This window comes from Cetorhinus maximus, chromosome 8 (assembly GCF_964194155.1).
Source record: "Cetorhinus maximus chromosome 8, sCetMax3.hap1.1, whole genome shotgun sequence".
NCBI classification, from domain to species: domain Eukaryota; kingdom Metazoa; phylum Chordata; class Chondrichthyes; order Lamniformes; family Cetorhinidae; genus Cetorhinus; species Cetorhinus maximus.
In genome coordinates this window covers 72,437,739-72,464,827 of record NC_135886.1, presented here as the reverse complement: position 1 = coordinate 72,464,827, position 27,089 = coordinate 72,437,739, and the positions used below count along the sequence as shown (strand labels likewise).

At 46.1% G+C, this 27,089-nt stretch overlaps 1 protein-coding gene across 3 annotated transcripts in view; it reads right to left on the bottom strand.

Moving 5' to 3' along the window:
- The window catches only part of arhgap36 (Rho GTPase activating protein 36), a 310,907-nt gene that overhangs the window by 94,436 nt on the left and 189,382 nt on the right, over positions 1-27,089 (bottom strand). For all 3 annotated transcript variants that reach the window (XM_078547031.1, XM_078547030.1, XM_078547032.1), the window contains exon 2: positions 17,751-17,907. In XM_078547031.1, coding sequence (XP_078403157.1) covers positions 17,751-17,907 — 157 coding nt within the window. The remainder of the gene's footprint in view (positions 1-17,750; positions 17,908-27,089) is intronic.

Sequence of the window (27,089 nt, the reverse complement as noted above, 5' to 3'; positions counted from 1 at the left end):
AAGGAGAGCTTTCCAGTGTCCCATCCAAAATTCATCCCCAGTAAACCTCACTAAAATATATTATCTGTTCGTTATCATATTGCTGTTTGTGGGATTTGCTATGTACAAACTGGAGTTGTGACTGTGCTTCAAAGTACATCATTGGCTTTGGAGCATCCTGAGGTCATGTAAAGTGTTATCTGAATACAAGTCTTCTTCCTTTCTTTCTTTTTTTTTCCTAAAGTGACTCAGAGTGGAATCTTGTGGATCCCTCACTGCCTCTTTTCGGGAAAGCCTGCCACATTTTGTTCCACTCAGGCATTTGACAGACCAGCGGCAGGCCTTCCCCCGGGATCAAGGACCCTAGGGGTGGAAGAACTGCTTGCCATGAGGTGCCAGCCAATCAGAGGCTGGCAGTTCTTTCACTCAACAACACCAACAGGAAGACGATAGTTGCCCCTGTACTACATCCACCCGAGGGCTCGCATTGAGGAGGGACCCAGGCACAGATGTGTAATGACGGGAAGAGGGGTTGCGGGTTGGGGGTCGCATGGGGAGGGGTTCGGCAGCAAGGGCAGGGGGGGTCATCTCTATCAGTGGGACCCCACCTTCCCAGGCGCTCGCAAGCAAACCTGCTGGGGTTTGCTTGTCATACTCCCCACATGCTGAGCACCCACCCACCACTAGATTAATACCACGGATGGCAGGTAGAGGCCCTTAAGTGGGAATTAATTGCCCACTTAAAGGCCTCAATTGGCGACGGAGCAGGAAGTCCATCCATGGGCCCTCCGACTATGGACTTAATCAGCGCAGAAACGTGATGGTAGCAAGGTCCCCACCTGCCATCCTCCCACCTGATTAAATAACCCCCACCAGCAAACTCGCCATGGGGGAGGGCACAGGATTCCACCCTCTATAACTATAGACAGTTTAGGATTAGATATGGTGTTTATTCAGGATTTTACAGAAGAACCACACGCAAGACTGGGCTGGAAGCTAAACTGACTGGGAGCAAGAAGGGTGAGAGAGTAGGTGATTCAAGGACACGTGTGCAAAAAAAAAGATGAGAGCAGATTGTAAAATGACAGGAGTGGTGGTGAGGCACTGGGGTAAGACCTGTGAGCTAGTAAAGAAACAGGAGGGCATCAGGAAGGAAAGGGAGACTGCTCGATACCTACTGAAGCTGAAAATTTACATGAATCATTCTGGAAGCCTGAGGAAAGAAGGAAAGGGAACAGTGCTGTAAGAGAGGCATGAAATATTGGGAGTAGGCCTGTTAGTGTGTGCAGAAAGACAGGGACCCGGGGTTAATTTTCATTGTACTGTTTCAGTAGTAAACTGGCAGGTTGTACCATGCTGGAAACATAAACTCTGGTTCTCTCTCCACAGATGCTGTCAGACATGCCGAGTTTTTCCAGCATTTTTTGTTTTTATTTTAGATTTCCAGCATCCACAGTATTTTACCCTTATATTAAAATACAAAAACACCTGCTCTCCAGGGGACACATTGTTTGATTGAGAGCTTAGGCTCTCTGATCTCTGGTGTTAATTTCACAATGTTTGTTAACACAAGTTAAGTGGTTTCAAGGGGCAGAATTTTCTGGCTGGCGGGTGGAGTGGGAGCAGGCATGGACCCAATTGCTGCCCACAATCTGATATGCGCTGCCATTTTACGCGGATGGGCCAGTGTAGGCCCCCCCACCCCCAGTGTGAATCGCGGCTCCCGAGGACAGCGGGAGTGGGCGCGCAGCGGCGGGACTGCAATGACCACCGGGTCCAATGGCGACCTGGCAGTCTGTTGTAAAAAGCCGCTGCATCCTTTCAAAGGCTGACAAATGTAGCTACTGTGAGGGCTCCCCAGAGCACTGCTGGTGAGCAGGCCAGGCACGAGGGTAGGGCAGGGGGGCACTGTACCCCTCGTTTTTCAGACGACTGCCTTGCTGCTCTCCTCGAGGAGGTGGCAGCACAGCAGGAGATCCTGGTACCCCAGGAGGGGAGGAGGAGGTGGCCCCACATGACCAAACGTGCCTGGGAGGAGGTGGCGGAGATAGTGAGCTCCCACGACGTGATACAACGCACATGGATTCAGAGCCGCAAGCGCTTCAATGGCCTCTTGTGCTCGGGAAGGGTGAGTGCCATGTAGGCATTGGTCACTTAACCCAGCGGGTAGCCTTTCCCCACTGGTGGCACCCCCCACCCCATCCCCCACCCCCACCCAAATCTGAGTGTAGTGACTGCATTGAATCATTGACGGCATGTGTTCTTTGCTGGGTGGGCGAGCAGGTATTGCCCATGCTGAGGTCACCCTGAGAGGGTGGTGAAGAGATGGGTTCTGCACCCGCAGCATGTGGTACACTGTGACCCACATTACTGTTTTGGGGGCAACCTGGAGGAGCTGCACCTAGACACAGTGCTGAAACTCCAAGACACGTCAAAGTCAGGGTGCTGACATGCTGGGAGGGGAGCTTCAAGGTGGCATGGCACCGATTGATCTGCTGTCCTCTGTGTTCCACGTGCTTGCACCTCCTTGCTATGGAAGGTTAGACCGTGTGGTGCCACATGTGATATAGGCAGCATTTGGCCCGGGGAGGGGACAGGCCTGGCATCTTTGTGTGAGTGCTCGGCAGCAGTTGGGTGAGGAGGCACTGGAGCTCTGCAATGCCCCATTCTGGTTGGGGTGGGCCGTCCATGAAGAGAGTCCAGATACAATTAGCACTAATCAATGCTCTTCTGTCCTTTTCAGGAGAAGAATGCACATAATGCCATCAAGTGGGTGAGGACTGGCGGAGGGCCAGCCCAGGTGGTGATGCCCAGCCGGTTCGAGCAGGAGGCCCTCGGTCTGGAGAGGCGCCATGCACCCAGGTCCACTGGTGTCAGTGATGCTGGGGTTCCACAGCCAGGTATGTTTGCCCAGCAGTGAGGTCACCATTGTTCTCCCAGCAGCCATGGCGCTGCTGATGTTCAGTGATTGAAGTTTGCAACATGGCTTGACCGTTGCTTATGGAAGGATGAGCGCACAATAATCCGGGGACAGGGATGCACATTGACATTGTCTCCATGTTAACTGATCAAATGTCCTTTTTCTTCCCTTCAGCATCAGCGGAGCTGGTCCAGGAGTAGGACCAGCAGGGGCCCCCACTCACACCTGAGGGCCCTGAAGTCTCGGACTCACCAGCGTCACACCATCTCTGCCAGACAGGCACCAGTGCAGATACTAGCACCTCGGTAGGAGTTAGATCATCGGCTAGTGTCCCGGGGCACAGTGGTGAGGGCACTTCACAATTGCCGGAGGAGCTGACAGAGACAGAGAGTGCCCATGGCGCCAGCAGTCGGAGGACTGCAGGGGACCAGTACATGCTCAGTCGGTCGCTGATGATGTGCCTCTGGAGTCGTCCGCGACGCAGCAGATGCAAGAATGCGGTCAGATGTGTGGGAGCATCTGCTGGAGATACATGAGGCTATGCTTGGCTTGGTGTCCTTGGTGGAGGAGTCTACGCGGACCATCACCGATGCAATGAGCCTCATGGACGAGCGCCATGCGTCTTCCATGGAGAGAGCGGCAACTCTTGTGGAGAGGCTCCTCCAGGAGACCCATCAGGGCTTCCTGGGGATGCGCTCAGACCAGCAAGCCCTCACATTGTCATTGACCTCAGCTGATCAGTGCCAGTGTGGGAGTTGGTCTGGGTACCAAGTTTCCCAGCTCAGTGCCCATCTATCCATGGTGGGCAGGGAGGTCAGAAGCGACCTCACGTCAGCGCAGCAGTTGCCTGTCATCTCTGCGAGCTCCTCTCAGGGCACTCTGGATGAGGGCGGCAGTTCCTCCGCCCCTCCTGCCAGTGACCGTAGCAACCGATGAGGCTGCGACGACTGGGGAGATGCCAGCTGTGGAAATGGCAGACCTCTGCCAGGCGGGGCCAGCAAAGGCTCCACGGGCCAGAGGATGGCTGCCAAGGTCATCGAGGCCAACAGGACAGCAGAGTGAGCAGGCTGTCTCAGATGCCAGTCCTAGTGAGGGGGCAGCACCAAGACGTAGCACCCGAAAGCGTAAACATAAGGCACCTTAGGCACACCACCGGTTTATCACTGGTGCTTTTGTGTTGGCCCGCAGTGAGGTCTTTATGAGTTGGTGTGATGTTTGACACCTTTGTCATTTTGTCCTCTTAAGTTCCTTTTGTTATACAGTTAAATTCAGACATGTCACCATGGCTGAGGGTGCCTTTTTTCTTCTGCAGGTGGATGGTTACCAATAATGTTATGAGTGATTTGTGGCACATTTAGCTTTATTGACAAGCCCCTTAGTTAATGTTCCTATCCAGGCAGATTTTGCACTCAGGTATCGAGTATGGAGCCTACAGCCCAGACTTCTCCTGGAGGTCCATATGTGGTGTGTTAGCTGAAGGTTCGTTGGACTAAAGCCTCCCGGGTGTCCCTGACTCCCTGGAGTATGCCTAGATCAGCGTCTACCCCCTCAGCATTTCCCTGTGCCTGCTCATCCTCGGACTCACTGCTGGACTCATCGTGTGCAGACGACACACGATCTGAGGGGTACTGGAGTGCGCCCCCTGAACGGTCTAGGCATTGAAAGCACATTTTGAGAAGACCGAAGGCTCTCTCCACCACAGCCCTTGTGGGGGCGTGGCTCCTATTGTACCGGTGCTCAGCTTCTGTTCTTGGATGGCAGAGAGGTGTCATGAGCCACCTTCTGAGGGGATAGCCCTTGTCACCCAGCAGCCATCTGTCCAGCCAAGCCGGAGCACTGAAGAGCCCCGGCACCTGGGAGTGTCTGAGGATGTAGGCGTCGTGGGAGCTGCCTGGGTACCTTGCACAGACTTGTAGAATCAGCATCCTGTGATCACATACTATCTGCATGTTCATGGAGTGGAATCCTTTCCTATTGACAAAGGCACCGGGCTCACCTGCTGGCGCCTTGATGGCCACATGTGTGCAGTCAATTCCCCTGGATGTGGGAGAAGCCAGCAGTCACTGCAAAGCCTCGGGCTCGCTGTGTCTGGCTTGTCTGATCCCAACGGTAGTGGATGAAAGTCAATGCATGCCTGAACAGACCGTCTGTAACCTGCTTGTGTGCACAGCTGATTGGGAGACACCGCAAAGATCACCCACCGAGCCCTGGAAGGAGCCAGAGGCATAGAAGTTGAGGGAAACTGTGACCTTTAGAGCCGCTGGCATGGGGTGTTCGCCCACACAGTTAGGGGAGATCTCTGGCCCAATCATCTGACAGATATAATTGACTGTCTCCTTTGAGAGACGGATCCTCCTTTGACACTGCACCTCAGACATTTTGAGGTGGCTGCTTCTCCGCTTGTATACCCTGGCAGCAGGATAGTGGCATCTTCTGCGGCCCCTTCCACCTTGGTCTACCTCTTGGCCCTGCAGCTCTTGTGGCTGTGCCTCTCCTCCCAAAGGTGACTCCCCTGGAGGCTGAATGTGCACTCCTGGCCTCCTCCCCCTTCTAGCCCTCCCTTCCTCCTCAGAGGATCTGCCTCCAGTGGAGAGTTCAACTCCCATTCCCAGGCTAAGGGAAGGCTTCCTGAAACCTGCAGGCCCAAAAATGATTCTTCACTGCAGGGTGCTGACCTGAAGGTTGTGAATTCAGTCCAAGCAGCTGGTATGCGTTTTGAAGTATTGCAGCTCGCACAGGCAAGTATTAGTAACTTTACAAATTAAATATTTGACAGAGGGCACTCGCAACCCCAGTGAGCCCTCTTATCCCGCCCGTGGGTGAGGTTTATACAAATGTCTCCGACCCGCCTGCCCGTTGCGCCTGTACGACAACCTGAAGATCACACGGGCGCTGAAAAATCGCCATCAATTGGCACCTCAAGGGCCTTAAGTGGCCCATTAATTAATGGCGGGTATGCATCGGATATCATTGTGCGCCTGCCCAACAAAATATCGCAACGGCGCACGGTGACGTTGGGATGCTCGCTCGACATCACCGTGCGTCATCTTACGTGTCGGTGTGCGGGTCCCGCCCCAGCTCGCCAACGGGAAAATGCTGCCCAAGGGTTTGTAGTTTGTGCTTTTTGAGACTTTAAAGGGCCTGGGTGATTGACACTTTTATTAACTTAAGTGCAGACTTTGTTCTCAAAAATGGGAGAAATTTATCAATGAATTACCTTTATTCAAAGCTTTTTTTACTTATGCCACTGTACACTCTCGGGTTCATTGGCTCTAGAAAGTGTACAGTGGGGCGGTTGACATGGAAGTACCATAACTTGGCACAGAGGGCATGAGGTACCACAGGACGTGAGTGGAAGTGCAGAGCTTGGCATAGAAGGCATGAGGGGTGATGGGGCAGGTGCAAGCACAGAGTTGGCATGGGGGCATGAAGGGACATAGTGCGTGGGTGGAAGGGTGAGCTTGGTATAGCGGGCATGAGGGGCCATTGGGGTGGATGAAGGGTGTAACTTAGCATAGGGGGCATGAAGGGGACGTTTTAAACTTACCTTTTAAAAGGTCCCCTCATGCAGACTAGGGTGCATGACTCCTTTAAGGGGCCGTGAACCACAACTCTTTAAAAACCTGGCCCAACTCCATGAAAACTGCGGAGGAGTTGGAAATACCTATCTCCGCATTGGAGCCAGCCAGGTCAGGAGTGCTGGATGCCGGTTTTTGACAGGATCCAGTCTGTACCCTTTAAAGGCACTTCCGAAAATCAGATGCACCGGGAATGGAGTCAGGAATCCCAGAATCGGGTCCCACCCGCCAACAGGAGTCAACATGACTCTGAAAAGCCAGGCCTTAATATCCAATATGTATCTACAGAAACAAATGGAGCTGTAAGCAAGAAGCAATGCCAGAGGATCAGCAGTCTCATGGTCTGATAGGGATGCATTACTATTTTAATTTTACATTTAAACTGGGGATTCCTATTAGAGCCTCACCTACTGGCATCACAGGAAAATGTTAAAGGTAAATATGGACACATTGGGTGGAATTTTCCCTTCCAGGACTAAGTCCCGTGTTTGGAGTGGGGACGGGGAGTGCTTCCCACCCCAGAGGCCAACGGGAATTCCCACAATATCACACGATCCCAGCCTCATTAATTATGCATCAGGGGTTTCCTGACGTATCACATGACGGGGCGGGCTGGATGGTGTATGTCCCACGTCATATCCAAGCACCATATTTAAAAGGCCCCCAGACATCAACTTACTGACAAGGTCCATAGAGATAGCAAGAAAGGGGCTGGGGCCTCTAGCGCATAAGTTCACTGATGCATCCCTACACATCCTCCTTGACCAGTGGAGGCCAGGAGGGATGTCCTGTACCCAGCTGATGGGATTAGGAGACTGAGCAGGGAAACCAACCCTGCATGGGTGCAGGTTGCCGCCACTGTCAGTGCCCAGAGTGTCCAGCACAGATCAGCCCTCCAATTCCAGAAGAGAATGAAAAGCCTCAACCTCGCTGCCAGGGTAAGCGAAGACTCAGCTGCTCACACTAACCACAATGGATGGGTCAGGGAACATGGGCCTCATTGTCAATGTCATAAAGTCATGCATCGTAACCCCACTACAGTCCATCCACTCTCTGGTGGCGTGACCACTGTGCCTCCTTCACCCTTCCACACAGAGCTCACAATGCTGTCTGAAAGGGTGAGGCGGGGGTGTGGGGTAGCAGGGCGGAAGGCTGGGAAGGGGCTCAGGCACAGGGAGCATGCGTAAAAGACATGCCTCTTTGAGCCTTATCCTTGTATGTGGATGGGCTCACCGCGCTGGAGGGTGCTGGTCCAGAACCTTTCTGGACAACATGCAGTGCATCAATGCCATGCCGCACAATGCAGCGGGTTATCTCTAAGCCTGGAAGTATAGAAAGAAACGTAAAAGTACGATATACAAATGAATTCCTCTCAATTCCATCTACACTGTTTTCTTTGAACAGGACAAGTTAAGCCACAACCGGCGAGAACGTGAGAAGATGGGAGGGCGTCAGCCATACCTGAAGGTTCTGACAGAGTTTAAGGAGAGGGAAGCCCAGCTGGAGCGGGACAGGGTCATTGGAGATGGGGAGACTGGGTTTGGGCCTTCAAACAGTAAGGATCCATGCATGGAATAGAAACCTCAGGGCCAAGGGTGCCTCCACTTTGGAGGCAGCTCGTGCTATCGCTTGCTCTCTTCTTTCTCACATTCAAGTGCCACCAGGAAGAGGGCAAGGCCAAAGCCAGAAGAAGACCCTGTCCAGCTTCAGCACAAGCCCAAGCCTGAGAGGAGTGTGGACATAACACAAGAGCCATTTGCAATTGTAGGGGCATCACAACGGAAACCTGCACCCTCCAGCAGCCCAGAGACACACACCTCGGTGGGTATTAGCTCTAGTGTAGGAAGGGGCTCACACTCTGGTGGTCACCACATGGATATGTGTCCGCAGCAGGAGGAGGCAGGGTCAGCTGAGCTCATTGGCACTTCTCAGAGTGCTGGGGAAGAGGAATCTGTGAGGTCCGAGTCTGATGACAGGCCTCTGGAATCTGCTTTCTAAATGATGCTGGAGTGTCAGCAAGAGGTGGGTGAACATCAGGCAGATGTTTTGGAGGCCCTCAACAGAGTGGCACACGAGGCAGAGGAGGTCTTGATGACCTTGACAGCCATCCTCTGGAGGGCCGATGCCTGGAGGGCCCTGGCTTCCTTTGGCTGTCAGAGTGTGAGCCAGCTGCTGCCTTTCCAGATACAGAAGGCGAGGTTGAAGTGGTCACAGGCAAAGGGGATTCCAATGGGCCAGATAAACTCTGAGATCCCTGACTGGATGTCCCAGGGGTATCCAGCTGCCGGTCCTCCTCCTTTTGGGTGTCTGAAGGCCCCTGCCTGACTCCTTGAAGGGAAGGGGCACCTGGAAGGAGGTCAAGGCACCTAGCATTGTAAACACTATATGCTGGGGTTCCCTTTCAGTTGTCCAGTTGAGATGACCTACATCTCCGCCCACCGCAGATGATCCAACTCACATGCAGCCTCTTGAGATCTCCACCATGAGGCTCTGCATAGTTGCAACCAGCCCAGCAAAGGTGGTAGTAACGTTTTACCTACGCTCCAACACCTTTTCCCTTCCCCCACTCACCCACACCCTATCCCCCATAAGCGTTGACCCCCTCCGGTATAACTTTTGACCTCCCCACTGTTAGCCTTCAACACTCTCCCATCACCTTTGACAATGTCCAAATTAATGTCGAAGTCCACTTCTTTCTTGAGAATCCCACCCCTATTACCACTGACTTGCCCGCACTCATCCTACTCACCCTTGAATCCATGTCCCTGGAAGAAGGTCTGATCCTTTGGTGAAGTTGCTGCACCAAGAATGCCCACCTCCTGGATGCTGGAGAAGATCCACACGGTTGAAGCTCCACCCACCCAGTGCTGCATGTGGTGTTCCAATGTCCGGTCGCTGGACGCCTCCATCTTCTATTCGGATCTTTGTGAGCTGTCCAAGGCCATCTTAAGGTAAGTCCCAACTTTTGCACACCATGTTGTCCATGTGGGATGCAAATTGGTTTTACATCAGCCTGTGGTGGGAATTGTGACCCACAGTGGTGGCCAGTACTGCAAGATCCTGCCATCATTGCACATCGGCGTGAAACCGATTTTTGGACCTCCTGCCAAACTCTGACTTCCTCCCCGCCCCCGCCTGCCATTAAACCCCTCAATGGGGGCATGGGAGAATTCCACACATTATCATGAGATTCAATTCTCTAACTTCCCCTGAAGACTACAATAAATTTTGATAGTTAATAGATAAATATAACTTTGCTTGTGGAGAAAAAAATTAAACGTCCAATGCGTAACAAAACTTCAAATTTAGTTTCCATCTCTTTTTAACATCCATATGCTTAATGTTGATATTAAGTGGTCTATAATTTTGGATTCTCTACATACAAATGAAAGATTAATTTTTACTTTCAATAAATAGACTGTTAGCCTCCCATCACGTACTACAGTGAGGAAAAATAAACTAACAAATCCCATTGGAATGAACAAAATAAACACAAGGCCTTACAAGATACATTTGCAACAGATTCATCACACTTGATGCTGCAGTTTAAACATAGTAAATCATGCAAGGGGCACATGTTAGGAAAAGGAAATGTTTGTCCCAGTCTGTCATAGTTTCACTCTCATCCCCTTAACCTTCAGCTACTCAAGATGTTTGGGAGACGGCGGGGGGCGCTGGCGGGTGTGGGCAAAGGAGAATTGGATAAGAGGTAATTGGATGTGCAGATTGTGATGCATCATTAACCCATGTCCATTTGTAGTGACGCAGGCAACACATAAACTTTGTGCTGCCTGTTAATTTAAATGAAAGTGGCATGCAGCCAAAGTGCATCTCTGAAAGGTGAGGTACATTTGACTGAATAAACTATTGGACTGGTTACAGAAAAGTCCTTGAGCAGAAGGAGGTGTGGAAATGACAGAGGCCAGAGACCATATCCCATGCATAGTCTAATGTAGCACCAGAGGCTTCAGTGCAAGAAGGACAGGAGGAGAAAAGCCAGGGGGGCCCACCAGACATGTATTACGAAGGCAGTGGGAGCAGATAGCCGTGACAGTCAATGTCAGCAGTCTAAATTGGAGGACCTGGATGTCACAACAAGTTCTATGACCTTACATGAATGGTAAAGGTCAGTGATTGCATCTTCACATGACTCATCCTTACAAATGAACCACCAGCCTCACTCACTGCTTCAATCAACAGTCCCACTTCATTCAGTCTCTATGAAGCACAACTCACATGTAACATTCATTGCCTCGTTCCCACCTCCGTACACGTACCATTGCTGCAAGCATCACACTGACATCTCAGTTTGCACACGTTGCCAGTTACTCAATTGATCAGCACATCACCCACACATTGCACCACACTCACTAACATCTTCCTCTCTTGGAGCAGAAGGTGGCTCATAATCGAATACAATGGTGACTAACTGTATGCCCTCACCCTGATGGAGAAGACAGTGCGCTCTGTAATTAGTGCAACTGAGGCTGTGGTCAGCAATGGGGTTGAAAACATAAAGGATGATGCTATGTTCCTAGCTAATTAACCTGCTCATATATTACTTCCCCTCATCCCACAATCTCTTCTTATTTACAAGTTGCAGATGATGTAAGTATGGTGCCTCTTGCTTCTCCCTACTTTCTTCACCCAATCCCACCCTGTGTATTTATGCTTTTTAGATTTCCAAGAATGGTGAAGAACAGGTGCAGGAACTTAAAGTGCAAGGTGAACAAGAAACTGATGAAGAATAAGTAGTGCCATATGACCTTGTATTCACAGCCACCAGTTCAGATACTCTCATTGCTGAAGCTACAACACATGACTACGTGCATGCTAAACAAGTAAAGCACCATGCTATAGATCGAGCAAAGGGATCCCACAACCAACGGATCAGATCAAAGCTCTCCAGTCCTGCCACATCCAGTTGTGAATAGTGGTGGACAATTACACAAATAACTGGAGAGAAAGGATCCACGAACATCCCCATCCTCAATAATCTGGAAGCCTAGTGCACCTGTGCAAAGACAAAAGCCGAAGCATTTGCAACCATCTTTATCCAGAAGTACCGAGTGGATGATCCATTGCAGCCTCCCCATGAAGTGCCCAGCATCACAACTGCCAGTCTTCATCCAATTCAATTCACTCCACATGATATCAAGAAATGGCTGAAGACACTGGGTACATCAAACGCTATGGGTTCTGGCAAAATCCCAGCAGTAGTGGTGAAGACTTGCACTCCATAGCTAACTGCACCCCCAGCCCAGCTGTTCCTGTAAAGCTACAACTTGGAATCATCCCAAAAATGTGGGAACTTGCCTTGCTATGTCTTGTCCACGAAAAGCCAGACAAATCCAAACCAGCCAATCCCACTCCGCCAGTCTACTCCCAATCATTAGAAGGTGTCATTGATGGGAATATCAAGCAGCAGTTACTCAGCAATAACCTGCTCATAGATGCTCAGTTTGGGTTCTGCCACAGTCACTCAGCTCCTGATCTCATTATAGTCTTGGTTCAAACATGGAGAACAGAACTGAATTCGAGATAAGGGTAGAGTGACTGCTCTTAACCTCAAGGCTAAATGACCAAACGTGGTATCAAGAAGCCCTAGCAAAATTGAAATCAATGTGAATCGGGGGAAAATCTCCACTGGTTGGAGTCATACTTGCGGTGTTCTTTTAACTCTGTGATAACTACTACTATGCACACAAAGGCACTGGCCACTTAAGACAGGATCAGTAACAAAGTAACCTAGATTCAGTATTCAAGGATGGTTCAGCCATGTACAGGCAGGTCTGCACTGTACTAGTCTCTTCTTCAGACTGCCAGCATTCAGAGGTCACATGGTATAGTACATCACAGCCCTTACCCTGCATTACATTGGAAATATAACCACACCTCTTAAAGGTGTACCATAACAATACCTAGCACAAAGGAAGATGGTTGTGGTTATTGGAGGATAATCATCTGAGCACCAGGGCATCACTGCAGGAGTTCCTCAAGGTAGTGACTTAGGTCCAATCATCTTCAGCTGCTCCAACAATCCACTTTCCATCCATCATAAGTTCAGCAGTGGGGATGTGCGCTGATGATTGCACAATGTTCAGTACCAGTTGGAAGTCCTCAAATCCTTGTTTTATGCAGCAAGACCTGGACAATATTCAGCCTTGGACTGATAAGTGGCAAGTAACATTCGTGCCACAAGTGCCAGGCAATGACAATCTCCAACAAGAGAGAATCTAACCATCTCCCCTTGACATTCAACAGCATTACTATCACTGAATCCCCCACAATAACATCCTGGGGGCTACCATTGACCTGAAACCTAATTAGACCAGCCATATAAAATCTATGGCAATAAGAGCAGTTCAAAGACTGGGAATTCTGAGGCGAGTAACTCACGCCTGACTTCCGTAAGCCTGTCCATCATCTACAAGGCATAAATCATGAGCATGGTGCAGGACTCTCCAATTGCCTGGATGAGTGCAGCTCTACCAACACTCAAGAAGCTTAACACACCATCCAAGGCAAAGCAACCTGCGTGATTGGCACCCATCAACCACCTTAAGCTTTCTCTCCCTCCACTTCCAGTGGCAGCAGTACCATCTGCAAAATATACTGCAGCAATTTGCCAAGCCTCCCTAGCACCTTTCAAAATCATGACCTCTACCACCTATTAGGACAAAGACACCAGATGCAAGGGAATACCATCACCTGCAAGTTTCCCTCCAAGTCACACAAAACCCTGAGTTAGAAATATATCACCATTCCTTCAGTGTAGCTGGGTCAAAGACCTGGAACTCCCATGGATAATACACCAGATGACTGCAGTAGTTTAAAAAGGTGCCTCACCACCACCTTCTCAAGGACAGTTAGGAATGGGGAACAAATGCTGGTCTTTTCAGTGATGCTCACATCCCATGAAGGAATAAAAAAGACAGAAAACATAAAAACTTTGAGACATGAGATCTGTCTGTGGTGAGTCACGAGAGGGCTGCAGCCAGGACAGAGGAAAAGGATAGTGCAAGTACCAGCCCCCCAGAGGGCAAGGTCACACACAAATTCTGCTGCAGAGGATTCAAATTAGGACTCCAATAGAGCAGCACTCAGTAAACGACTGATGGCATGCACACAGAAATACATGTCAATCCTGCCAGGAACCCATCTTTGTCAAGGAGCATGGAGGAGTCCAGATCCAATTTAACACAAAGCATTACAGAAACCTTGGAGTGAATCCTGAAGTGATGGTCAACTCCATGATAGCACTTGTCAACCCAATCATGCTGCAGCTTCTGATGGCCAATGTCACAGCTTCTATTGCAGCACAAAGAAAGTCACTCAACATATTAGTACTGCAATAAAAGCTCAGACTGAGATCATGAAATCTCAGTTTGACACCATGCACGTTCAGACTGTTGCCATCCAGGCTGCAGCTACCAGTACAGAAATTCAAGATGGTAAAAATGGAGAAAGAGGAGGTATTTAAAAGGCTGTCATCACTCAGAATAGAAAAGGTAGGATGGGATGCCTCCGAGGTTGCTGAAGGAAGTAAGCACTGAAATTGTGGTTGACTGGCTACAATCTTGATCCTTAGAAATGGGAATGGTATCAGCAAACTGGAGAATTCCAAATGTTACAAGCCTGTTCACAAAAGGGGAAAAGGGATAAGCCAGATAATTATAGACCAATCAGTCTAATGTTTGTGGTGAGGAGACTTTTAGACACATTAATCTTGGGAAAAAATAATTGCCACTTGATAAATATGGGTTAATATCTGAAAGCCATCAGTGATTTAAAGGTGGCAGAATAAGTTGAGAAGCCTGTTAAAAAGGCAATAGGGATTTACAAATAGAGGCATAGAATACAAAGGCAACAAAGTTATGGAAGCTTTCTAAAACACTGCTTCAAGTCTAGCTGGAGTATTGTGCCTGATTCTGGACACACACTGTAGAAAGAATGTCAAGACCTTAGAGAGGAAGCAGAGGAGATTTACTTAAATGACATCAGGGATGAAAGACGTAAATTACAGGGAAAGGATAAAGATGCCTCGATTGTTCTCCTTAGAGCAAGGTTGATTTCATTGAGTTGTTCAAATCCTTGAAGGGTTTTGATAGAGTAAATAAGGAGAACGACTTCCAGTCACAAGATTCAGTAATCAGAAAACACAGATTTAAGATTATTAGCAAGAGAGAGAGACATGAGGAAAATACAATTATTCAGCAAGTTGTTATGATCTGGAATGCACTCCCAGAAAGGTGATGGAAGTGGATTCAATAATAGCTTTCAAAAGGGAATTGGATAAATACTTGGATGGGAAAAAATTATAAGGTTACGACGACAGACAGGGTGTGGAACTAATCAAGTAGCTCTTTCAAAGCGCCAGCATAGGTACGATGGCCAAATGGCCTCCTTCTGTTCTGTATCATTCTATGATTCTTGACACTCTTATTAAGAATATTTATTGTTTATGATAAATCATTTTAGCTGTATTAATAAAATTGCACCAGGTTATCTCTCTTAAATACTATATTAAATATATTAAATACATCAACTTGGCTGCCATATTTCCTGTATTTCAACAGTGACTATACTTCAGAAAAAAAAGTATTTCATTGACTGTGGGGCATCTCGTGGCCAGGAAAGCAAGCCTTTCTTCTTTTTAATTTTTTTTGAAAATCCAAGCCTTTTAATGAGCCAATACAAGTGTGGTATGAATGTGCATACTGTAAAGTTTGTTTATGACAGGTTGTTTCTCCTGATAGAAGGAGGATTCTTATAAGGAGTTGGCTTGTCATGCTAGATATATGACAGATTCTGTCTATGAAAGAGTAGAATCGGAGGAATGACTGTAAAAAAGCTGACCACCAATATTGGGGTCATTTCTAGGTGACGGGATGGGACTCAAGAACAAGGTAAAATACAACATTGAACCTTTAGCTGGAGTAACTTACAAGAAGATTTGAGTGGTGCTCAAAATAACGCACAAGAGTTCCAGAGAACCAATTTGGACGTGGGGAAGATCTTTCCATTAGTAGGAGAGACTAGGACCCGAGGGCACAACCTCAGAGTAAAGGGAAGACCTTTTAGAACAGAGATGAGGAGAAACTTCTTTAGCCAGAGAGTGGTGAATCTATGGAATTCATTGCCACAGAAGGCTGTGGAGGCCAGGTCATTGAGTGTATTTAAGAATGAGATAGATAGGTTCTAGATTGGTAAGGGGATCAAAGGTTACGGGGAGAAGGTGGGAGAATGGGGTTGAGAAACTTATCAGCCATGATTGAATGGCGGAGCAGACTCGATGGGACAAATGGCCTAATTTCTGCTCCTATGTCTTATGCTCTTATGGTTGAGGGTGAATTGTTATCTTCCTGTGAAACTTAAGTGTTTATCCAGCTCAGTCTAATTGGTGAAAGCTCCATTGGTTGTAATGAGTACAAATGTTAATGGATACATTTGTTAAATAAAGAAAGAAAAAAGATTGCTTTGAGATCTAAGTGTACTGTATGTTCTTTACATCCAGAAGCTTGATTTCTTATTTATTTATTGTATCCATATCTAAATGCTGCACTCTGAACTGAGTAATGGTATGCTTGAGTGGGCAGGCTGCTGTACTACATCGGAAAAAATAGCCATTTTTTAAAAACCCTGGAAAAATTTTCATCCAAGCACAATATTTTTGGCAGGTTAAATGAGCGTCATGGTCTACTGATATTCCCAGGAACCAAGCCAAAACTTCCTGCCCAGATTTCCTTATCTTTGGTAAATGATAGCATGTGTTAGTGCAGTCCTCAAAGGAATATTTTCCGTTTGTTACTGAATATAATTCCACTATTTTTAAAGAGGCTCAGTCTCAATCTTCATAACATTTGTGTTACAATGTGAGAGAAAAAGAGTTGAGAGTATTGGAATGTAGTTTGCATGCAACTTAGAATAATTACTCAAGATTACAGTGTACTGAGGATAAGGGAAGTGGAAACCTGGATTGATTAGGGAGCACCCTGCATTTTTCAGGTATGAAGGAGTATTCATATTTGTGGAATGAAGCCTTAATTAGCCAACAGAAGTGATCTGTACCTGAACTTATGAAAAGAAAAATGTCTGTTGTTCCATCACTGCTCATTTCTCTGGCACTGTCAGTTTTCCAGCCCTACATCCAATACAAAAACTGAGAGGCTGAAAGATTGGTGCTTTTCCTTCTAGAAAAGAGAAGGCTGAGGGGTGACCTAATAGAAGACTTCAAAATTATGAAGGGTTTTGATAAGATAGATGTAGAGAATATGTTTCCACTTTGGAGTAGACCAAAATAGAAGTCATAAATATAAGCTAGTCATCAATTAACCCAAAAGGGAATTCAGGAGAAACTGCTTGTCTCAAGGATTGGCAAGAATGTGGAATTCTGTGCCACAGGGAGCAGTTGAGGTGAATAACATTGATGCATTTAAGGAGAAGATAGGTAAGCACAAGAGGGAGAAAGGAATAGGGAGACATGCTGATAGGGTTAGATGAAGAGGGGTGAAAGAAGATTTGTACAAAGCATAAAAGTAGGCATGATTTGTTGGGCCAAACAGCTTTTTTCTGTGCTGTAGATTCAAAGTAATTCTATGTAATTCTATGAAATGACCTCCCTTCTCTCATTGCCTCCACTAACATGCATGGCTATTCTATTTCAAATCTCTCTGATGCCTGTTTTAAATTTGCTTTTCATGAATTTAAATCAAATTTCTTCATTTTGGGCGCAATCAGGAAATTAGGTGCAAATTGCACTTGAAATTGCACAGGTTAGGTTAACAATTCAATTTTCTGTTTAAATGTATTTGCATAATCATAAACAAAATCTTCCATGAACCAGCATACTCAACCAGTATAATGGATTATAATTGTTTAATTTTTTTGCATTAAAAATATTTGTATTTGTAATATTTGCACACAACAAACTTGCACGCAGTAATATGATAATGATCACATATCTGTTTTACTGATCTTGATTAAGGAATAAAATATTGACCAGCTCAGTGGAATAACTCCCCTCCTCTTCTTCAAAATGGTACCCAATATCTTCTTCATCCGCCTGAGCAGACAGACTGGGCCTCGGTTTAATGTCTCATCCAAAAGGTGGCACATCTGACAGTGCAGCTCTGCAGCATTTGCGTGGAGTATTGCACTCAAGTCCTAGAGCAGGACTTCTGACTCAGCGGTGCAATTGTCACCAACTGAGTCACAGCTGACACATTTCCAAGGGGTGAAAGCAGAAAACTGATTATTGTATAAAATTATACCTTTGGGAATGGCAATCTGACAGCCCAGATCTTTCATTTGTAGATGGAAGAAGGAAACGTCCTGCAGTCTTGCACGCTCCAGTTCAGAGAGACTTTGGATAGGGACAGGCTGCAATGTGACACTCTGTCCGAACATGGTGTTCCAAGTGAAATCACCCTGCAAAGAAAAAAATATAGAGGAGTAAAATGCAAGAAAACAAGCAACTTTGATAGAGCAGTTAATCACCTTCTTAATATTGACAATAACCTGTGCCAATCTGATAGAATGAGATGAAGTAAAATGGAAGGAGGGGAGCATGTGAACAGTGAACGTAGACCAGTTGGGCCAAATGGCCTGTTACTGTGCTGTAAACTTGTTATATCAAGTGGCCTTGCTACTCCTATCATTACGGTCACTGATAAGGCAATCTCTGGTCATTTCTTTAAGTCACTCTCTACCCATATTCCCTTTCATCAGCAGAGTCCCATTTCTTTCTGTATCCATCCCTGGAAAAACATTCATCCTCAAATCTCTTACAACTGTTCGTTTAAATTCCCAATTATCTAGCCTTTGGCCTTCGATTTATCATTACATTTCTACGGCTCTTGATTTGCGAAATAACATCCTCTCCACCATCTTTCATACCCTTGTCCCCATTAAAATGATTACACTTTCTCACTCAAGACATTCCTCCTTGTACACCACTCCCATCTTCACTACCTTAAGTCTAAGTGTCGCAGATTTGAACATCTTTGTGGACAACTGGTTATGTATTAAATAATTATATAATATAGTATACATTACATAACTGGTTATATATTTCCAGATCTGGTAGGATCACATAAAGTATCATTGAGTCCTGCTCGCCAATGCAAAAGCTGCCTGATATTCAAGGATTATCCAGGAATGCAATGATAATGCCAAACTTCTCTTCACCACAAACCATCTTCTTAAACCACCGCCTCCTGCCTCCTCCCCCTCACCTCTAACAAGTGCAAGGAGGTCACGAACTTTCTTGTTATAAGGATAAAGACATTTGTTCAGCTGCTTCTGCTGCTTTCCTCCCTTCTCCCCAGTTCACTGGGCCTAACTTCTTCTAAGATTCTCCCTTGCCCTCACACTGAATTCACTTCTCTAGTTTCTCTCCTATCTTCCTCATGCCCTCAGCGAGTTCCTCTTGTCGATGAGACCCACCTCTTGCTCTCTAGATCCTATTCTTACCAAACTGCCAACCACCCAATTTCCCTTCCTAGCTTCAATGTTAGCTTACATTATTAACTGTTCTCTCTCCTCAAGTGCTGTTCCCCTCTCCTTCAAATCTGCCATCACCACCCCTCTGCTCAAAAAGGCAAACTCTTGACCCCTCCATCCTTGCAAACTACCACCCCATCTCCAACTTCCCTTTATTCTGCAAAGTTATGTTGTAGCCTCCTAATTTCACACCCATCTTTTCAAGAACTTCATTTTTGAATCCCATCTAATAGGTTTCCACTCACGCCATAGTATCAAAATATCTCTTACACAATTATTAATGACATCCTTTGCAAAGTATCTCTCCATGTCTTCCTCAACACGTCTGCAGCCCTTGATAATGCTGACAACTAAATTCTGCTCTAACACCTCTCCACTGTCACCTAGCTGAGAGGAGCTACAACACCTTGTTCCATTCTTATCTATCCAGTCATAGCCAGAGAATTAACCTGCAGTGGCTTCTCTTTCTGTTTGTGTACCATTACCATCGCAGTGTCCAAAGGATGTATCCTTGATCTCCTCACATTTTTCATGTACATGCTGTCTCTCAGCAACACCATATGAAAACAGCATTAGTTTTCACATTTAAGCTCACGATACCCAACTCTGCCTCATCACTCCTCTCATGATCCCTCCACCGTCTCTAAACTGTCAGACTACTTGTCCAATACCTAGTAGCGGATGAGCAGAAATTTACTCCAATTAAATATTAGGAAGACTGAAGCCATTTTCTTCAGTACCCACCACAAACTTCATTTCATAGCCAGCAACTCCCCCCTTTCCTGGCAACTGTCTGGAACTGAACCAAACTGTCTTCAACTTTGGTGTTATATTTAATCTCGAGATCAGTTTCTGACCACATTTCTGTGCCATCACCAAGACTGTGTATTTCCACCTCAGACTCCAGCCTTGCCAGCTTAACTGCTGCTGAATCAGCTACCCATCCAAGCCTCTGTTACCTCTAAACTTGACCATTCCAATGCATTCCTGGCTTACCCCTGCACAATTAAGGTCATTCAAAACTCTGCTCACTGTAGCCTAATTCACATCATGTTCTGTTCATATATCTCCCTTTGTTCGCTGATTTACATTGGCTGTCAGTTAAGCAACACCTCAATTTTAAAATTCCTATTCTTGTCTTCAGATCCCTCCGTGGCCTTGCCCCTCCTCATCTCTGTGATTTCCTCCAGCCCCACAGAGCCCCAAGTTCTCTGTGCTCCCCCAATTTTGGCCTCTTGAGCATTCCCAATTTGAATTGCTCCGCTATCGGTGGCCTTGCCTTCAGCTGTCTAGGTCCTACGCTCTGGAATTGCCTCCCTAGATCTCTGCCTTTCATCCTCTCAATCCTCCATTAAGATGCTCCGTAAAATCTACCACTTTGACCAAGGCTTTGGTTACCTTAACTACTTAACTAATGTTGCTATATGAGGCTCAGTGTCAAATTTTGGTTGATAGTACTCTTGTAAAGCACCTTGGACATTTTTGTTAAAGGTGCTATGTAAATGCACATTGATGTTGTAAATTCATACAATTATATTCTGGCTCGAAATGCACCTGAACGGTACACTGCACGCAAATTGACAGAACAGTCACTCACTTAAGTTGAAGCAGACCTATAGACAGCTGGCATTGTAGATTGCTATCGTGAATGAAAGGACATAGAATTATATAGCATGTTGCCGAGCACCGTTTTGTCTTCAGGATGCAAGAAGCAAGTGATTTTGCCTGCTCCTGAGTCAAAAGATTTTCGCAACTCCTCTCTACTGGAGTAAAAATAAATTGATTAGCAACATGGGCCTGAATTACATGCTTGGCGTGTGCGCCAAGTCGGCAGGCCCAGAAGCGGATGTAGAGTTCACTCCTGGGTGAGATTGCATTCTCAACACGATTTCAGCCTGGGTGGCCAATTAAGGCCCACCCAGCATAAAACGTGTCTTCCAGTTGGCCTGACAGTGCCGGCGGGGGTGGGAACAAGTCTGGTCCAATGGTATCCCCCACGATTTTGGTAACTTCAATTAAACTTCCAGTGGAAAAACAGATAGGTCCTACAACATGGAAACGAATTTGGTGTTAATACTGCAGCTTTTCGGCTATGAACTGATCCTGGCTAAAACCTTCACTGACTCAATGTATTTTAATAGTAGCTCTGAAATATGCCTTGAAAATCTACAGGTCATGTCCAGCATCTGCCACTGATCCAACTAAACTTTCTGCCAGCAGTAAGGAAGCAATGGGTAGGGGGAGGGGGAAAGAGTTGGGATGGGGGTTCCCTGCTTTTACTTATATCAGTGAAGAAAGAAAAAGTAATAATTAAGCATTTCTCCAGCATCTTTCATGGCTTCAGGAGGTCCCAGAATGCCTCACTGTTATAATGTGGAGAATGTGCCAGCCAGCCATTTTGCGCACAGCAAGCTCCCATAGACAGCATGTTGGATCTCTTACATCTATCTGAGAGGCTAGATATGGTCTCAGATTAATATCTCACCTGAACACTGGCACCACAGACAGTGCAGCACTCTCCCTGGACTGCACTGGGACTGTAAGCCCATGTGCTCAACTCTCTGGAGTGGGATTTGAACCCAAAACCGACTGAACTCCAGAGAGCAGAATGCTCCAACATGTTAGATACCCATTTCATCAAGGGTGCATCTGGTCTACCTGCTGTTGCAGCAGCTCTGGGCTGCCCAGCTGAGGTGGTGCAGCTTGGGATAGTGGCTGTGGTGGAGGGTGAATTGAGGGAGGGGATGCTGGGGGCTGCAAACAGAGTGTGGTTTATCCCTTTTGTTGGGGAATCCTTCTTAAAAAAAACTGTTTTTGCTTATGCAGGGATCTGGTCATATTCCATATCTACTGCTGGGTCAGTTGGGACATTTCCAATGACAAACCTGCAGTATCTGTATGCTGGGTCATAATGAAGGCCTGGGTCATGGGGAGTCTGCCGTTCAGAGAGCTCCTACCCTCAGCTCAACACTCTGCCCTCCCCTTATGATTACAGTGGCAATATGCCAAATGGCCATGGATTTTCAAGGCCAATATCTTTTGTAAACGTCAATGTTCCCCATGGTCTGTACAGACTGAACTATTTTGTTGGAACTTTGGCACAGATTTATAGGTGAACCAGCTTAGAAAGCTAGGGCGATCAGAGGGAAATCTGGAAAAACTCAAAAACATGACAGCAGCAAAATCACAAAGAAAATGAAAGTGCTTGTGCTCCGGGGGCCTTTTATCCCACCCTTGGATGACAATTTGATAAAAACGTGCTGCCCACCTGCCAGTTTTGCCTGTGCACCAAGCGCGAAAATGCTCAATAGGCTTTTTAATGGTCTTAATTGGCCCTTCAATTGTTAGCGGGTGCAGCTCCAAGTCTCACATGCGCCCGCCGCCTCAATATTGCACGTGTGTGCGATGACATTGGGGTTGGGCACGCACCCAACCTTGGAATGTAAAATTCAGGCCTTGGTGCTTGAACTACAACCCTCTGACTTAGAAGCAAAATTTGGCACTTAAGTGTTTTAAAATGTATAAGTTGCTATAAAAACAGGTATTTCTTACTAAAACAAGGCAAAATTTTTAACACATGGTAGTATTTAGAACAACAAACCCACCAAAGAATTGTAAACCTTAGTGGAAGCATGATTTCCAAGTTAGTAATTATCCAATTTATACTGAGATGAGATTTCAAACCAATTCAGGAATTCTGCTGGATCAAGTATCCAGAATTACCTCTAGATGCTCGTTAACTCATATATATTTTAGCTAGAGGACTGGGTTAGCGGACGGAAATACTGAAGAGTGCGCTCAGTCCAATAGTCATGGTATATGCTTCAGGATAGTTATTTTTTGGTCACCCATGGGGCCTGACTCCATAGGAAAAGCTTATTTGTCTACGATGTCTTTAAAATTTTCTCTTTGGGGAGAGGGGAAGAATAACACCTGTCACCTTTGAAGTGTGAGAGGATCAGCTGTGACTCAGTGGGTGGCACCCTTGCCTCTGAGTCACAATATTCTGGACTCAGGTTCCACTCCAGGACTTAAAATCAAGACAGACACTTCAGCGCAGTATTGCATTGTTGGAAGGTGCCATTTTTCAGATGAGACATTGAACCATGTCTCATGGAGCATGCCTGCTCGGGTGGATGTAAAAGACTCTATGACACTACTTGAAAGAAGAACAGGAGGGTTATCCCCAATGTCTAGGCCAATATTTATCCATCAATCAACATCACAAAAAACCCATTATCTGACCATTATCACAGTGCTATTTGTGGGGGTTTATTGTGTGCAGCTTGGCTGCCGTGTTTCCTACATTACAACAGTGACTACACTTCAAAAGTACATAATTGGCTATGAGCAACTTTAAGATGTCTTAGTGGTTGTGAAAAGAGCTACCTAAATGCAAGTTATTCTTCCAGAAAAGTAAAAAGAGAAAGGCAAGGTAAAAGGGATAGATAAATCTAAAAGAAAGTCAGCACTGGCAGAATAGAGCCTCCATATAAGCCCAATAATTTGAACTGATACAAGTACAGTGTTGTAGTAGTTAGGAAATTTGATGAACAACCCACAAGCTTTAAGTTCAATGTCCACCACAATAAGTTTTGAAACCGAATTCAGCTTGTAATTTCTGAGCAGGGCCATCATGAAAGAAGACAGGGTGTTACTGCAAAAAAACCCACAATTAACTGAGTCATTGTTCTTCAATACCACTCCACTCTGGCCTACAACCAGTCATCCGAAAAGTGCTGGAATCTATCATTGAGGAAGTCTTATTAGTGCACGTAGAAAAGCGTAGTATGATTAGAACAAATTAATATGGTTTTTAAAAAAAATGGTGTTTAGCAAATTTATTAGTTTGGGCGTATTTAAGAAGCATAAGAAGTATGAGCATGAGTAGGCCATGCGGCCCCTCAAACCTCCTCCACCATCCTATTGGTTCATGGCTGAATTCAACCTCCAATCCACTTTCCTGTCCAATCTCCATATCCCTCAATTCCCTTAGATTCCAAAAATCTATTGATTTCAAGCCTTGAATATACTCAATGGCGAATTTCAAAGATTCATAACCGTCTGAGTGAAGAGATTTCTCTTCACCTCAGGTATATTCTTCCTGCACCATCAGGTATCCAGCTCTCCTTATTGACTGTCTTTTGGAAATCCAGGTATACTACATCTATTGGTTTCCCTTTATTTACCCTACTAGTTGCATCCTCAAAAGACTCTAATAAATTTGCTAAACACCATTTCTTTTTTTAAAACCATATTAATTTGTTCTAATCATACTACACTTTTCTACGTGCATTAATAAGACTTCCTCAATAATAGATTCCAGCACTTTTCTGATGACGGATGTCAAGCTAACTGGCCTGTAGTTCCTTATTTTCTCTCTCCCTCCTTTCTTCAATAGCAGTATTACATTTTCTAATTTCCAATTTGCTGGCAACACTACAGAATCTAGGATGAGAATATATTACCCCCTTCAACCCTAATAAGTCCTTAAATGGTGTAATGGCTTTTTGTGTGCCATCTTAATGAATGCCTTTTGAAAATCCAAATATACTACATCCACTGTTCCTCTTTATTCACTCTACTGGTTACATCCTCGGAAAAAAAACTCTAATAGATTCATCCAACATGATTTCCCTTTCATAAAACCATGTTCATTCTCCATAGTCATATTATAATGTTCTAGGTGCCCCTTAATACCACATGCAGCCACATTTCTGTAATGGCTATTAGATCGAACCCATTAAATGCTATTGGGCCATTAATTTGTCTATCTTGTTATGAATGCTTCCTGCACTGAGAAAAAGCATCTTTAATTTTATCATTTTACTATTTCTTGACTCAAGGTCTTCTGAAGTAGAATAGCAATTGCTATGAAGCAAGAAAGCAGCCCACCATCTTTTCAGATTAACAAACAATGGGTGGGTAATAAATGTATTCTTGCTAGCGTCATCCAGATCCAGAGATTAAATATTCATGGGGTAATAAGGCTAAATTCTCCATGGCCAGAATTTTACGCTCCCCACCACACCTCACCACCCCCAAGCCCAACCGTAGCAGGCTGGCTGACGGAGGGGCTGGGGTAAAATCAGGATTGGGGGGAGCACATGTCTGTCATCTACCTGCTTCCGCTGATATTTTACCAGCGGTGGGGTAGGTGTTGGGAAGCCTGCAAAGCCTTAGGCCAGTTGAAGCTCATAAGCTGCCCCATGAAGAGCAAAACCCAGCAGAAAGGGATCCCCCCAACCTTCAATACCCACGCCACTTCTCTCACTCACACACTCACACCCGCACCCCCCACCGAGGCCTGCCTGACTGGTCGTAGCAAACTCGCCCCACTGTTGGCTTGGTCTAGAACAGGCTGCACAGTCAGAAAAGTGGCCATTGCTCCTGGTGGCACGGCTGGGACTGAAGAGCTGCCAGCCCTCTGATTGACTGGCAGCTCTTGGAGGTGGGACATCCTGCCTCAGGGAAGCAAAAGCCATGACTTCGAGCAACTAATTGCCTGAGGCCCTCAGAAAAGTGTCGTACATTCCAGGGCCCGCAGAGGCAGGCCTGCTCCCAACTTGCCAAACATTGGGTAGGGACCACAGCCTTCATGTTAAATCGTCAATTTTTAAAAATATTTTTCCATCCCTAATTTCCCTTGTGGGCCAGACAAGGTAAAGTTGATAGATTAGTGAACCAGATGGGCTTTTTTGACAATTGATGACAATTTCATGGTAACCATTACTGAGACTAGCTTTACAATTCCAGATTTATTAATTGAATTCAGCTGCTATGGTAGGATTTGAACCCATGTCCCTAGTGCATTAGCCTGTGTCTCTGGATTATGAGTCCCATGACATGACCACTACACCACCGACTCCCCCCCATATGAGTGAACTATTATGAGGAATGGGATTGGGAAACTTTTAGCTTGTGTTTGCTGATGTGATGAGAAGAGTACCTCAGTAAACTATCAATTCTAAAGTATCATGCTTTTATCACTAAGCATACAATTTAAGAGGTGTGCTGCTACACGAAAGGTTAGGCCCCTGATTGTTTTTATTTTATCTAAGGATATGCTTTTTCTGAAAACTTAGGCAGAATGGATTTAGCAGCATGGGACAGAATTCGCAATATATACAAATGATTTAGATGAGGGAACTAAATGTAATATCTCCAAATTTGAAGATGACACAAATTTGTGAGGAAGATGCAGAGATGCTTCATTGTGATTTGGACAAGCTGAGTGAGTGGGCAAATGCATGGCAGTATAATGTGGATAAATGTGAGGTTATCCACTTTGGTAGCAAAAACAGGAAGGCAGATTATTATCTGAATGGCTATAAATTAAGAGAGGGGAATGTGCAACGAGACCTGGGTGTCCTCGTATGCCAGTCGCTGAAGGTAAGCATGCAGGTGCTGCAGGCGGTAAAGAAGGCAAATGGTATGTTGGCCTTCATAGCCAGAGGATTCGAGTACAGGGACAGGGATGTCTTGCTGCAATTATACAGGACATTGGTGAGACCACACTTGGAATATTGTGTGCAGTTTTGGTCTCCTTATCTGAGGAAGGATGTTCTTGCTATAGAGGGAGTGCAGGGAAGGTTTACCAGACTGGTTCCTGGGATGGCAGGACTGACATATGAGGAGAGATTGAGTCAGTTAGGATTATATTCGCTGGAATTCAGAAGAATGAGGGGGGATCTAATAGAAATCTATAAAATTCTAACAGGACTAGACTGGGTAGATGCAGGAAGGATGTTCCCGATGGTGGGGGAGTCCAGAACCAGGGGTCACAGTCTGAGGCTGCAGAGACCATTTAGGACTAAGATGAGGAGAAATTTCTTCACCCAGAGAGTGGTAAGCCTGTGGAATTCGCTACCACAGAAAATAGTTGAGGCCGAAACATTGTATGTTTTCAAGGAGTTAGATATAGCTCTTGGGATGAAAGGGATCAAAGGATATGGGGAGAAAGCGGGAGCAGGCTATTGAGTTGGATGATCAGCCATGATCATGATGAATAGCGGAGCAGGCTCGATGGGCCGAATGGCCTACTCCTGCTCCTATTTGCTATGTTTCAATGTTTCTGGAATCTTCCTGACCCCATGGAGCCAGGTTTG